The sequence below is a fragment of the Hevea brasiliensis genome, chromosome 2, assembly GCF_030052815.1.
Source record: "Hevea brasiliensis isolate MT/VB/25A 57/8 chromosome 2, ASM3005281v1, whole genome shotgun sequence".
Lineage (NCBI taxonomy): Eukaryota > Viridiplantae > Streptophyta > Magnoliopsida > Malpighiales > Euphorbiaceae > Hevea > Hevea brasiliensis.
The window spans coordinates 7,972,367-7,988,133 of record NC_079494.1 but is presented as its reverse complement, the minus strand read 5'-3'; the positions used below and the strand labels follow the sequence as shown (position 1 = coordinate 7,988,133).

Below are 15,767 nucleotides of genomic sequence, written 5' to 3'. Positions count from 1 at the left end.
AGCCATGTTTACCCATCCTGTCCATATCCAACACCATACCACACGCACGCCAACGCACGCATACTGCTCCAAATTACCATAAACAACACCCATAAACAACACCCATGGCAATTCATCAATTAAGAATGCAATATAAAACGTGCCTAGTGTTTAACTACATAAATATATATATATATATATATATATATATATATATATATATATATATATATATAAGTGATGCATGAGCATACTTGAACATATAATACTATTGAAATTATAATTAAAATTAATATTTTACTCACAGACTCAACCGGAGTCACTCTGGTGGCTGGACAAAATAGGAAGGCTATCCCAGCTCACCTGATAATTTTATTACAATTATTTAATACATTTGACTCAACACAAACTAAGAAAAGACTAAAGATGTCCTAAGTCGTGCTAAAAATCCGGTAGAGTCTCCCCTATACCTAGGACCTACCCAACCTGTAAAAGGGCTTAAAATGCACATCTATATCTACAAACCATACACCCACAACTCAATCACATCACACGGCTCCTCCTGGGCCCATCCAAACAGTCAACAATCATAATATAAAAAATTACAGTTTAGTCCTTATAATTTAACCCTTTTGTAAAAACTCTCCAAATGAGTTCTAAAATTCTAAAACTTTGTCCTGTGGTCCTTAGCATTATTACTAAGCTAATGCAAAAGGAATTATAACTTTCTAAGCTACCACGAATATTTTATGGATTTTTAATCCCATTTAAGCACTAGATAATTAAGAAAAGTAAGGTTTGGGTTTACCTATGCCGATTCCGACCCCGGGAACGCACTCGGGACGTTTGATAATGTTGGGGTAGCTAAAATCTTGACCCAATTTCAAGACTTTTTCGGTAGCCTGTCTGTCCGGTCTGAAATTTACAGACCTGGGCAATCGTTGAATTTCTGCAAATTGAAGGTACCTACACGAAGCCCACAATACGGGGGTTAGTATATAATTTTTATAGAATTTTTTAAGCTCATTTAGTGCTCGAAAAAATACTACGAAGTTTTATGGGACCCACTGAAAAACGGTGTCAGAAAATTTTGAAATTTATATTGCCGCAAAGTTCTCAATGAGTGGAGCGCTTCGATACTCTCAGTTTTCTCGTGGGGTTCACGATTTGTGAGAAATCTAGCCCAAAAGTTGAAATGGACTAAAACTTCCCAGACAAAAATTGGGCAAACCGCTCAATGAATTTTGGTGTTCTTGGTGTTTATGGAAAGCTCTCGAGGTGTAGATGTGTTTTGGCACAAGACCCGACCCAAACAGTGGCCGAACCGATTGAATTTTGGCTGAAAAGCCGAAACGGTGCGCTACGTGCTTGGTGATTTTCGCACGCCTTTTTCAGTGTTTCAGGCGACTACCGGCAAGGGGGAGGAGGGAGGAGAGAGAAAGTGGGAGAGAGAGAAAGAGGGACGGGAACGCGGGGGAAGAAAGGAAAAAGAAGAAGAAGACTGGTCCGATTCGACCTGTCCGATCTGATCCGATTCGATTCGGCCAGTCCGATTCAGGATACAAAATTTTGAATTTTTACTCTGTCTTGGAACCGAAAATGAGGCCCAAAAATTTCAAAAAATTCTAGAAAACTCAAAAAAATTCGTAGAGCCCAAATATATTTTTAATTTTGCCATGTGGTCTTTAAATAAATTTTTAAAAATCATCAAAGTTTTATATTTTCAGAAAATCAAACCCGATTTCTAAAATCTGAAAAATTTTAAATAATTTTCCAAAATTTAAATAAAATAAAATATTAATATTTACCCATAAAATACTAAATTTAAAAATTATGGGTGTTACATTCTCCCCTCCTTACAAAAAATTCGTTCTCGAATTTTACACAAGACAGAATAAAGTACAGAATTACACATTGAATAGATAAGGGTACTTGCTACGCATGTCCCGTTCTGACTCCCAGGTGCACTCTTCCACTGACTGCCTCCTCCACAAAACCTTAACTATAGGGATCTGCTTTGATCTTAGCTGCCTCACTTGGTAGTCCACTATGGCTACAGGTTGCTCCTCAAACGTCAAGTCTTCTTTCAGCTCTACTACATCCGGCTGTAGCACATGAGAAGGATCAAGTATGTATTTCCTGAGCATGGAGATGTAAAATACAGGATGAACATGAGAAAGGTTAGGTGGTAACTCCAATCGATAGACAACTGCTTAAACTCTATCAGTAACCTCAAAAGGTCCAATATATCGAGGTGCTAACTTGTCCTTCTTTCCAAATCTCATGGCTCCCTTCATTGGAGAAACCTTTAGGAATACGTAATCGCCTACTGCAAACTCTACATCCCTCCGTCTGGGATCTGCATAACTCTTTTGCTTACTGAAAGCTGTTTTCAATCGTTCCCTGATTAAAAGAACTATATCTGAAGTGTACTGTACTAGGTCTATATCATGCACCTTTGCTTCTCCCATTTTCATCCAACACAAAGGAAACCTACACTTTCTACCATATAGCACCTCATAAGCTGCCATCCCTATGCTGGAATGATAGCTGTTATTGTAGGCAAACTCTACTAAAGGTAGCTGATCATCCAATTGACCTCCAAAATCCAAAACACTCATGCGAAGCATGTCTTCCAATGTTTGGATTGTCCTTTTGGACTGTTGTTGTAGGCAAACTCTACTAAAGGTAGCTGATCATCCAATTGACCTCCAAAATCCAAAACACTCATGCGAAGCATATCTTCCAATGTTTGGATTGTCCTTTTGGACTGCCCATCTGTCTGAGGGTGGAAAGTGGTACTAAAGTTCAACTGTGTGCCAAGTGCCTCCTGCAACTTCCTCCAAAACCGAGAAGTGAACTAGGGCCCTCTGTCAGATATTATGGAAGCAGTAACTCCATGCAATCGGGCATACTATGTAACAGAATATGTGGTCTTCACAAGCAAGAAATGAGCTAATTTAGTCAAACGGTCTACGATTACCCATATCGAATCATATCCCCGTGTGGTACGAGGCAACCCAGTCACAAAATCCATAGTAATCATTTCCCACTTTCATTCTGGGATACGGAGCTCTTGCAGCTTCCCTGACGGCCTCTGGTGTTCAAATTTCACCTTCTGACAAGTCAAGCACTTGGACACAAAGTCTGCTATGTCTCTCTCATGCCATTCCACCAATAGCTATCTTTCACATCATGGTACATCTTGGTGGAGCCTAGGTGGACATTGTACAGTGTATAGTGTGCCTCTCGCATGATTTCATTTCTGAAATTGTCCACTTCGGGCACACATATCCTGGAACCTTGCATAAGGGCGCCATCATTGGCAAATCCAAACTCACCACCTTCACCCTGCTGTACTCTTTCTATGATCTGCGTCAATTATTGATCTCTGTACTGGGAAACTCTGACTCTGTCTCGCAAGTCTGGGCTCACTGAAAAATGGGCTAATAATACCCCCTCATCTGAAAGATCTAATATCATACCTTGATCCATCAACTCATTCACTTCCTGAATCAACGGTCTCTTCTCCACTGATATGTGCACCAAGCTGCCAGAAAATTTTCTGCTCAAAGCATCTGCTACCACATTAGCCTTCCCAGGGTGGTACTGGATGGTAAAATCATAGTCCATCAGAAGCTCCATCCATCCCCTCTGTCTCAAATTTAAATCCCTCTGTTGGAAGATGTACTTCAAACTTTTATGGTCGGTGTATATCTCGCACACTTCACCATACAGGTAGTGTCTCTAGATCTTTAGTGCAAAGACTATAGCCACCATTTCCAAATCATGGGTGGGGTAGTTCTGCTTATGCCTCTTTAGCTGCCTTGAAGCATAAGCCACTACTTTTCCATTCTGCATTAAAACACACCCTAAGCCAACTCTGGAGGCATCACAATACACGGTATATCCTTCACCACTCATCGGTAATGTCAACACAGGGGCAGTGATTAGACATTCCTTAAGCTTCTGGAAACTCTCCTCATAATCATCTTTCCAAATGAATGGAATATGCTTTTGAGTTAACTTAGTTAGGGGAGCTGCTATCCTGGAAAAATCCTGCATGAAATGCCTATAGTAGCCAGCTAGGCCCAAAAAACTTCGCACCTCAGTGACTGTTGTAGGCCTAAGCCAATAAGTTACAGTCTCAATTTTCTTGGATCCACTTGAATGCCTTCACTCAAAACCACATGTCCCAAGAATGAGATGCTTTCTAGCCAAAATTCACATTTTAAAAATTTGGCATATAGCTAGTGCTCCTTTAAAGTCTGCAACACCATCCTCAAGTGCCACACGTGTTCTTCTTTAGTCCGAGAGTATACTAAAATGTCATCTATGAATACGATGACAAAACATTCCAGGAATGGCCTGAACAGCCTGTTCATCAAGTCCATGAAGGCTGCTAGTGCATTAGTGAGTCCAAAAGACATCACCAAGAACTCATAATGACCATATCTTGTCCTGAATGCTGTTTTGGACACATCCTCATTCCTGATTCTCAACTGATGGTAACCTGATCGTAGGCCTATCTTGGAAAAGAATCTAGCCCCTTGGAGCTGATCAAACAGATCATCAATCCGAGGAAGTGGATACTTGTTCTTCACAGTCATCTTATTCAGCTGTCTATAATCAATACACAACCTCAAGGACCCATCTTTCTTTCTCACAAATAGAACAGGAGCACCCCAGGGTGAAGTGCTCGGACGTATGAAACCCTTATCCAAAAGCTCCTGTAATTGCTCCTTTAGCTCTTTCAATTCTGTTGGTGCCATCCTGTAAGGAGGCATTGATATGGGGTTTGTACCTAGCACAACATCAATGCAGAACTCTATTTCCCTTCCTAGTGGCAACCCTAGAAGCTCCTCAGGGAAGACATCCATGAATTCTCTGACAACAGGAACATTTTCCATGTTGACACCTTCTACAGATGTATCTCTCACCAATGCCAAATACCCTTGACATCCATGCCTCAATATTTTCCTAACACTAATTGCCGATACCAAATTATATGGAGCCACGCTCTTATCACCATCAAAGCTAAACTCTTCCACACTAGGTATGTGAAAATACACTTTTTGTTCCTGCAGTCTAAAGTGGCATAATGAGTTGCCAACCAATCCATTCCCAAAATTACATCGAAATTCATTACTGGTAGAGGAACCAAGTCTGCTGGCAAGATTCTTCCATCCACTACAACTGGACTACCCAGAAAAATCATATCTACATCTATGTTATCACTAAGCGAGGTAGTTACAGACAAAGGGCATTCTAAAGTTGTAGGGTTCCTACCCAATCTCATGGCAAACACTGGGGAGACAAATGAGTGCGTAGCACTCGGATCTATCAAAACACGAGCCTCATAGGTACAGACTAGAAGAATACCTGCCATAACTGCATTAGAAGCCTGAGCATCCTAGTGGGTCAGAGTGAAAACCCGAGCTTGACCCCTATCCTGCATTGCAGAATCTTAATATTGACTTCTACGTCCTGATCTACCTCCAAATCCACATCCTCCTTGTCCTCGGCCCTGTTGGCCACTGAACTGATTGCCTGCCATGCTGGAAGCACCAGGATACAACTGACGAGGAACATTTGCAACAGAACCCTGTGATCCCATCTATGGCTCGCTGAACACTGGACATTCTCTAGCAAAGTGACCCTGCTGGCCACATCAGAAACATACTCCTGAACCCATCATACAAGGTCCTGAATGTCCTCTTCCACACTGTGTGCAAGGTGCAAAGGAAAATCCTAAACCAGACCCAGAACTACTGTATCCCGAACTGTGACCATTACTGGATCCGTACCCTGGTCTGAATCCTTAAGATTTATGTCTAAAACCACCCTTCTTGTTCCTATTTTTTCCTCTGTAATGACTTTGACCTCCGCTATCCGTGGTACCAGTGTAAGGAACACCTGAAGAACCTTCTGCTCTATTCTTCTTTGCTCTTCCACTATCATCTCCTATATAACTAATCTCAATCTGTCGGGCTCGATCAACTACCATATCAAAAGACTGATCGAACATCATGGCTAAGTTTGCATACCTCCTGTCCAACCCCTTTAGGAACCTTTTTACCTTCATACTTTCTGTAGCCACTGCTGTAGGGGCATACCTGCTCAGTTCTAGAAATTTTGTAGCATATTCATCTACAGATCTGCCATCCTGCCTTAAGGCCTCAAAGGCCCACTGCTTTTGATCTCTGAAACTTTATGGCACAAACCTGTTGATAAACAGTTCCATAAACTGGGTCTATGACAAACCTTTCATCCGAGGTAATATGTAGTCATTCATCCATTATCTAGGCATAGGCCCCATGACATACGGCACACACTCTATAAGCCTCCTATCAGTCAACTGCAACTCCATCCCTACCTTTTTGCAGGAATCCAAAAATCAATAGGCATCGTTTGACACATCATAAGTACCAGGCACCAACTTCTTAAAATTAATTATTTGTTTGTAAGGTTCCCCTCTTGGTGCGGTGGACTGCTGTTGTTGGGGAGAGTGGACCATATACTGTGCCATCATATCGATGGTTCTCTGTAATCCGGCTAAGGTAGCTGCCATTGGGTCCATGGGACCCTGAGCCATGAAAGACTGATCCTGAGCTGGTGGCAGCTGCTTTTCTACTTGAGCAGCTCTAGGCCTCCTACCCTGCCTCCTCCGAGCAAGCGCCTCATCCTGTGCCGACACCTCGTGAGGCACATCAGGTTTTGGTGCAGTGGTAACTCTTTTGCTTCTACTCATTTTCTTGAAATTCAGCAGCATTAGCCCACAAAATTCAAAACGGCCATAGACTCATATTTACACACAATTATATAAAGCAGAAACTAAAAGCAAAGATGACAATGCAAGACGAATGTGGACCCTATTCTTTGCATATGACTCGTATTAGACTTTTCCCAACACTTTAGAAAATTTTTCCCTATGAATCTGGAGCCTAAGCTCTAATACCACATTTGTCACGAGCCATCCTATGGGCCAGACCGGCACTAGGACCTGGGCCAGTCTAAAGCCTCCGAGGCCCGTAGTAAGCCTAACTATTCCTCAACCCAACTCTAAGGCCCATTTGGGCCCAATTTCAAAAATTCAACCGGACAGAGTCCGATCATAAAATAGACCATTTAACGGGGAGTTTTGGACTCTCCCGACCTGTAAACACAATATATATAATAAACTGGGGAGCTCAGCTCACCCTCCACATAATCAAATGTCATAAAAATAAATGGGAGCTCGTCTCCCTCATCCAATCCAACCATACATGCATTTAATAAGTTTGCAGGTCCAACATGATAATTATATTACAGACCCAATCAAATAAATATTTCTAACACATGTGGAATTCTAGGAGTAAATAAAAATTATACAATATCATAACATAAATAGGCAACTTGCGAGGGATGGGAACAGGTTAAAACTAAAAAATAAACCTCCTGTATCCTAAAAAAAAAAAAAAAAAAAAAAAAAAAAAAAGGTGAACAGGAGTGAGCGTTCAACTCAGAGAGTAAAATATCAATTTTAACCATAATCTCTGTAGCTATCTAAAGCTAATGCACCATGTAAAGTGAAATGCAACATCGTCATAATTTTCATATCATAATAGTGAAAAGGTAATTTGGAGCACTCACACACCCGATAATGTCAAACAATACATATATGGGAGCTGATCCCCTGTACGGCTCTCTTAATCCAACCTCTGCCAACGAAGATCTCAAGCCGGACTTTTGCTTAATAAACCAAATACGGGGTCCCAGCGAATCTCTCAAGCCGTGTCTACCCCGAAGGACCGGGTCCCAGCGAATATCCCTCAAGCCGTGTTTACCCGTCCTGTCCATATCCAACACCATACCACACGTACGCCAACGCACGCACACTGCTCCAAATTACCATAAACAACACCCATGGTAATTCATCAATTAAGAATGCAATATAAAACATGCCTAGTGTTTAACTACATAGATATATACATATAAGTGATACATGAGCATACCTGAACATATAATAATATTGAAATTATAATTAAAATTAATATTTTACTCACAAACTCAACTGAAGTCACTGTGGTGACTGGGTGGAGGAGGAAGGCTGTCCCGGCTCACCTAACAATTTTATTAAAATTATTTAATATATTTGACTCAACACAAACTAAGAAAATACTAAAGATGTCCTAAGTCGTGCCGAAAATCCGGCAGAGTCTCTCCTATATCTAGGACCTACCCAACCTGCAAAAGGGCTTAAAACGCACTTCTATATCCACAAACCATATACCCACAACTCAATCACATTACACAACCCCTGTAGGGCCCATCCAAATAGTCAACAATCATAATATGAAAAATTACAGTTTAGTCTTTATAATTTAACCCTCTTGCAAAAACTCCTCAAATGAGTTCTAAAAATTCTAAAACTTTGCCCCGCGATCCTTAGCATTATTATTAAGCCAATGCAAAAGGAAATATAATTTTCTAAGCTACCACGAATATTTTATGGATTTTTAATCCCATTTAAGCACTAGATAATTAAGAAAAAGTAAGGTTCGGGTTTACCTATGCCGATTTCGACCCCGGAAACGCGCTCGGGATGTCTAACAATGGTAGGGTAACCAAAATCTCGACCCAATTCCAAGACTTTTTCGGTAGCCTGTCTATCCGGTCCGAAATTTATAGACCTAGGCAACCGTTGAATTTCCACAAATTGAAGGTACCTACACGAAGCCCATAACACGGGAGTTAGTATATAATTTTTATGGAATTTTCTAAGCTCATTTAGTACTCGAAAAAATACTATGAAGTTTCATGGGACCCATCGAAAAACGGTATCGAAAAATTTTGAAATTTATATTGCCGCGAAGCTCTCGACGAGTAAAGCGCTTCGGTACTCTCGATTTTCTCGTGAGGTTCACGGTTTGTGAGAAATCTAGTCCAAAAGTTGAAATGGGCTAAAACTTCCTGGACAAAAATTAAGCAAACCGCTTGATAGATTTTGGTGTTCTTGGTGTCTTTTGAAAGCTCTCAAGGTGTAGATGTCTTTTGGCACAACACCCGGCCCAAACGGTGGTCGGATCTATCGGATTTGGTAGTTTCGCGCCTTTTTAGCGTTCAGCGCAACAATGAGGGGAGGAGGGAGGAGAGAGAAAATGGGAGAGATAGAAAGAGAGACAGGAACGCGCGGGGAGAAAGGAAAAAGAAGAAGAAAGCCGATCCGATTCGATCTGTCCGATCCGGTCCGATTCAATCCGGCTGATCCGATTCAGGATACAAAATTTTAAATTTTTACTCTGTCTTGGGACCGAAAACGAGGCCAAAAAATTTCAAAAAAATTCTAGAAAACTCAGAAAAATTTTTAGAGTCAAAAAATATTTTTAGTTTTACCACGTGGTCTTTAAATAAATTTTTAAAAATCATCAAAGTTTTATATTTTCGAAAAATCGAACCCGAATTCTAAAATCCAAAAAATTTCAAATAATTTTTCAAAATTTAAATAAAATAAAATATTAATATTTACCCATAAAAAACTAAATTTAAAAATTAGGGGTGTTACATTTTAAACTCTAGCCAATAAGGTGGAAGGTAAATTGAGTTAATCCTTTAAATTTAAGGTATAATTTGACAAATTAAAATACTGTAATTTTGTTGAAATATTTATATATGATGACATTTTAATTATTTAGAAAATTTATTATTTGGCTCTTAAATTTTGACCGATATTATAACTTGATCCCAACATTTTGGAAATTGAAAGATTTAGTTCTCATGCTTCCATCAAAATCAAAAGTCATTCAGTTGAATATTGCCGCTAGTTTAAGTAAAATGACAAATATATCATTTACTCTATTAAAGAAAATTTACTATTTGGCCCCTAATTTTAACTGATGTTACGATTTAGTCTCTATATTTTAAAAATTAAATGATTTAGTCCCTCACTTGTATTTTCTTTCAATTAAAATTAATTGTTATCATATAAATTAATTCTTTCTGTTAAGAAGAAAAAATAATAAGAACAAAGTTGATAAGAAAAAAAAATTCTAATAATTTTAGCAATTATTAAATACAGGGACTAAATTATTCAATTTCTAAAATACAAGGACCAAATTGTATATCGATCAAAATTCAAGACCAAATAATAAATTTTTCTTAACTGAATAAAGAATATATTTATCTTTTCACTTAAATTAACGGTAATATTGAACGAAAAAACCTCTGATTTTAATAAGTATAAGTGAGGATTAAATCGTTCAATTTCCAAAATAAAGAGACCAAATTGTGATATTGATCAAAATTCTTGGACCAAATAATAAATTAACCTAATTATTTATTTCCCGTTTTGCACATAATTTATGCCCATCACTGTCCCACGAGGACAACTAGATTGATTCTTGAATTGTACGCCAACCTTTGATGTAGAACAATGGGCAAGAGACACCCACCGGGGAAAAAGATCAATGTCTCTCTCACTTGGTCTTCCTTCACATTTCTGAACCAGTCCTTTTCCAAGACAGGACACAAACGTTAACCATCTTTATAAAAATACTTACAAAACCTGGAAAGAGAAGCACCTTTGCTAGATTTGCAAGAGAAGTTGATACATAGCAATAGCAACCTAAATTTCCTCATTGCTTGCAAGCCATGGCAGGTGGTAGCTACTATGATGGTGAAGATTTCTGTCACAATAAGTTGTTGGTTGATCCAGAGGAAGCAAGTTTTTTAGAACTGATTCGTCTCCTATTTTCATCTGATATAAAAAGCAGAAGATTTGTGGAGTGCCCTGAAAATCAAAGGCAGAGAGATTTTAGTCATCGATGGCTTATTTTCATCTCTGTTGTTGCCCAAAAACTCCTTCTGTATTACAGAAATCCCATGGCTCAGATGGGGCATGCAATAGAGACGTGGTTAAATCTTGTGTCCAGCAACGGTGGGCTTTTCAGGTTGATGCTGAAATATTTGAAAGGTATATATGTTCTGCTTCTCAGTATCAATTGCATTTGCATACAGTAAAAGTACTCCGAAAAGGGTTAAACAATATGTTAATTGGGATTAAATGTAGGAAATGTTGCGAGGCCTGATAGATTATCAGCGAGGTTCAGATCGGTTGTGGGAAATCTTGACCGGAGAGTAGAAATAGAGACAAGTATAAGAGCTGATCACAGAAAATATAAATCAGCTCTGGCTTTGATGGCTGCTAAATTGTCATATGAGAATGAAGCCTTCATCAATTCCATTGTCACTGATCACTGGAATGTGAGTATGCATACACTGTACTACACACATTCACAAATTCTTACCAAGACTAAGGAAAAATTTTTAAAAGAAAAAAAAAATTATACATGTGCTCTTTTGAAAAATAAATAAATGATTTTTCAAAAAAATTGAAAATTTTGCACTTCATTACATGAATATCACTGGAATTGACAATGGTTTTTCTTTTTCTTCCTTTCTGATGCAGATGAAATTCTTGGGTTTTTACAACTTTTGGAACGGTATGTAAAAACTATTTAAGAAATTTATGGCTGATCTATTATCTAGTTATATGAGAAAATTCTTGTTTAGACACAATTTATCATGGATTTAAGACATAAATATATAAGACTTTTGTATTTTATGCATTTAATGAGTGAGTTATACCATATATCTTATATTTTAATCTATGATAAACCGAATCTAAATAAGAAAAATCCTTATATGGGTTATCTTCTACAGAGAAATTATATTCTATATGCTTAATTAAGCTATCTCATATAGTTTAATCATGATTATTTATATTAAATTTCTTCATACTTCATAGTATTTAAGGTAAAGTAAGTAATTAATATTTAAAATTTAAATGCTGCTATTCATATCTAAATGATAGGGTATTTTTTTTTCCTTTTTTAAATTAAAAAAAATATTTGAATGTAGTAAAACTTAAACACTATTGCAAGAAATGTTGAATTTAACAACAAAAATTTTAATTTATTATCAAAAGTATAAAATTTATTGTCATAAGTTTATGATAATAATATATGAAATTGCTGCATGCTGCTTCTACAAAATGGTTACTGTATGTATTTTACAATAAAATTATAATTATTGTAAAAACAATATTATTGTAATTATAAAAAAATTTAAATGATAACAATAATTATTGACATATCTTTTTATACATTATTAGTAATAATTATTTCTATTACTACTATATATTAACTTTATAAGCAGTAAAATGTTATTGTAAAATTTTGTTGCTAATTCTAATATTTATTATAGTGCACTCCAATCAAATTACCTATTTAAACCTGGCTAAGAGTAAGAGAGGTGCATATCTCTGCTTTCGCAGAAGAAAGTTCACTGAGTTTGACTTGCATGTTTGGCACAAGCTTACCTATTTTGAATGAACAGCCTCCTAACATTGACGTCTAAGCAAAATAGCCTTTTAGCTTTTATTAATATTTCATTATAGAGTGTTCCACGAAATTAAAACACATATGAAAATGACTCTCTCTCTCTCTCTCTCTCTCTCTCTATATATATATATATATGAAAGTGATTGCTGAACTTCCTATTGCTCAACTTGTTTGAAAAATAGAATGTAAATTACTAATGCTAATTCTATCATTTAATACCAAAATAGTTCTTATCTAACCTTTGCTTATTTTGAATAACATACCATTTTATAGTACCAAGAGTTCAACTTCCCCTGTGATCGATCATTGAAGTTTCGTGCAAACAAAATAAATGTAGATAAGAAATTTTTATTTTATATTAAAAGGTGGGTCGTGATTACATTAATTTATGGGCAATTTACAACTTGGTCCCTGGTTTTGTCCCGTATTACACTTTAATTTTTAGATTTTGAGAAATTAATTATTTAGTCTCTGAGCTTTATATTATATTACACTTTAGTCCTTGAATTTTGAGAAATAAATTATTTAGTCCCTTTAATTTTAATATATAGAATAATTTAGTCCTTGTAATTTTAATATTTATAATAACTTTATCCCTTAATAGAAAGATTAAATTATTCTATATATTAAATTTACAGGGGCAAAAGTGTGATATGGTGCAAAATTCACAAACTAAATAATTAATTTTTCAAAATTCATGAACTAAAATGTAATATAGTGCAAAACTCAATAACTAAATAATTAATTTCGCAAAATTCAGGGACTAAAGTATAATATAAGGCAAAATCTATAGACTAAATTATAAATTTCCCTTAACTTATACATACTTTAATAGAAGATAAATATTTGGGATAAGATTTAAAAATAGTTGCTTAATGAGAATGAGAAACAAAAATATCAAAATTTATGAAGCTTTTTTAATTGCTTGATCATCACACAGCCATATTTTGAATCAACAAGGCCAGTCAAGGTGAAAGAGGTTATACAATTCTTAGATTTGAACGGAATTTTGTCACCATGAGTACATTCCTTTTGTATTTAGCCAAATGAGCAAAAATACTAATAGTTTGAACATTAATATTCTATGCTTGACAGGGTACCAGAGGCTACCCTCAACGCAAGCCTTCATGCTTCAAGACAAGGACACTGACGTGAACCATATAGTGGTGGCATTCAGAGGCACCAACCCATTTGATGCATATGCATGGTGCACAGATGTTGATGTCTCCTGGTACGAGCTTCAAGGCGTTGGTAAGATCCACCGTGGCTTTATGAAAGCACTAGGCCTACAGAAGGATGGGTGGCCAAAGGAAATTTCACTAGGCAGTGAACATTTATATGCATACTACGAGATCAGAAGAATGCTGAGAGATATATTAAGCAAAAATGAAAAGGCTAAATTTATAGTGACAGGGCATAGCTTGGGTGGAGCACTGGCAATATTGTTTGTGGCTGTGTTAGCTATACACAAAGAGGCTTGGTTACTGGACAGAATGGAAGGGGTCTACACATTTGGGCAGCCAAGAGTTGGTGACAGGCAGTTTGGGAATTTCATGCAAGATAAGTTGAAAGAGAATGATGTGAGATATTTGAGGTATGTTTATTGCAATGATATGGTGCCTAGATTGCCCTATGATGATGCATCTCTCTTGTATAAGCACTTTGGGCCTTGCCTCTACTACAATAGCTTGTATCAAGGGAAGGTTAGTTCTATTGCCCCAATCTTGGACCCTATTCAAATAGTTAATTAAGCTATTAACAAGTGACTAACACATGGACTATTTGGGATATATACAGGTTTTGTGGGAAGAGCCGAACAAGAATTACTTCAATTTGTTTTGGGCCATACCTAAGAACTTGAATGCTGCTTGGGAGCTAATCAGGAGTTTTATTATCCCTTGCGTGAAAGGTCGGAACTATGGAGAAAGTTGGTTTATGACACTGTTTAGGATAATAGGCTTGGCAATTCCAGGATTATCAGCTCATATTCCTCAAGATTATGACAATTCTACCCGATTGGGATCCTTGCCTCCGCTAGAGCTTCACCAAGATTAAGAAAACAAGATCCTGAATCTTATACATTTCGTTTAAAGTCTATCGATTTCCAAAGGCAACAAATTGCTTTGGAAAGGGATTTAGCTTGTAAGAAATTAAGTTCTAGTCTTTGATCGCCTCTTGAAAGAAAATGGTGCCTCGGTGCACGACTGTCGTCAGGTCATGCCATAAATTCTTTTCGTACTTCATCATTTTCGCCTTCAACCTTTGCCTCAGACAAGGTCCTGAGCACTTCAACACCAGTTTGGTATTTGATTGCAGATTTCAATCCTTCCAAAAATACCTTGCAAATTGTTACCTTTCTGATTCATGAAGGTTATTCCTCTTAGTTAGTCTCGTTAACTCGGTTTTCTTATTGACAACGTTGATACTTTTGAAAGAGAATTTGCTCATAATCGTATAATAAGAAAATTCTTGTTGTACCAATTACTTCATTCTATACAATATATGAAATAGCCCCATTCCTTCTCTTTCACTTCTAGCTTACAATCGTTCGGACTAAGCATGCAACTACTTCAACTCGTCTTTCTAGTGCCGTTTCCACATAATCAAAGAACCTCTCCACATCCGTTATCAAATCCAAGATTTCCTCAATATTCAAATTCCCAATGAACTTTAGAATGTCAACTTTCAATGGGAATTCTTTGCTACCCCTCATCGTATTCATTAACACCCCTTCTCCCATAATCACCCTGTCACCAATTTCTAGAATAATCATGGGTTCATAGACGTACTTCTCTTCTGAATCTTCATTATAGACATATTATCTACGAGTAAGAATCAATCGATAAATAAATAAGGTCACCATGAGCTATACTATCTCTTGGCCTTCTATTTTTCGCCCGATGCATGTTTGCATTGATTTCCACAGTATCAAGAAAACTATGATTTTTTTGAAGTATCTCTAAATAAGCTCAAATTTGAGATATATTTGTTGCTCTACACATTGCTCCAATCGTTGCAATGCGTCTTCCCTAAGATCAAGAGCTCTAGTTGCTCGATCATCATCATGAGAACCACTATTATCACCACTCATCAAAGTTAGCCATCTTAATTGCAGTGTTTTTTCTGCTTTGATACCACCTCAAATAGTATGAAGGTAAGTAACACACATATTTTAAAAGAAAATTTTGCAAAATTTTATTAATCAAACCTCTAAAAAATTGCACATATTATACATAGGTATTCAGTGAGATTTTAATCTTTTAATCCTAATAGGAAAATAAATCTTTTTTTATGAAGTTTAAATAATCAAAACATACTTTGGAGACGAGTTATATATATTCTTCACCCTACTGGTTGAGGGAGACACCCTGGGGCGTGTCTGTGTTCCTGTCACACTGCTTAGGGCAC

At 37.1% G+C, this 15,767-nt stretch overlaps 1 protein-coding gene across 1 annotated transcript; it reads left to right on the top strand.

The window, feature by feature from the left end:
* Nucleotides 1-10,387: 10,387 nt before the first annotated feature.
* LOC110670978 (triacylglycerol lipase OBL1) lies at nucleotides 10,388-14,786 on the top strand. Its single transcript, XM_021833313.2, has 5 exons — nucleotides 10,388-10,930; nucleotides 11,027-11,220; nucleotides 11,426-11,459; nucleotides 13,455-14,062; nucleotides 14,157-14,786. The coding sequence occupies exons 1-5, from the start codon at nucleotides 10,609-10,611 to the stop codon at nucleotides 14,412-14,414; spliced, it is 1,416 nt and encodes a 471-aa protein (XP_021689005.2). The 5' UTR covers nucleotides 10,388-10,608; the 3' UTR covers nucleotides 14,415-14,786.
* The last annotated feature ends 981 nt before the right edge of the window (nucleotides 14,787-15,767 follow it).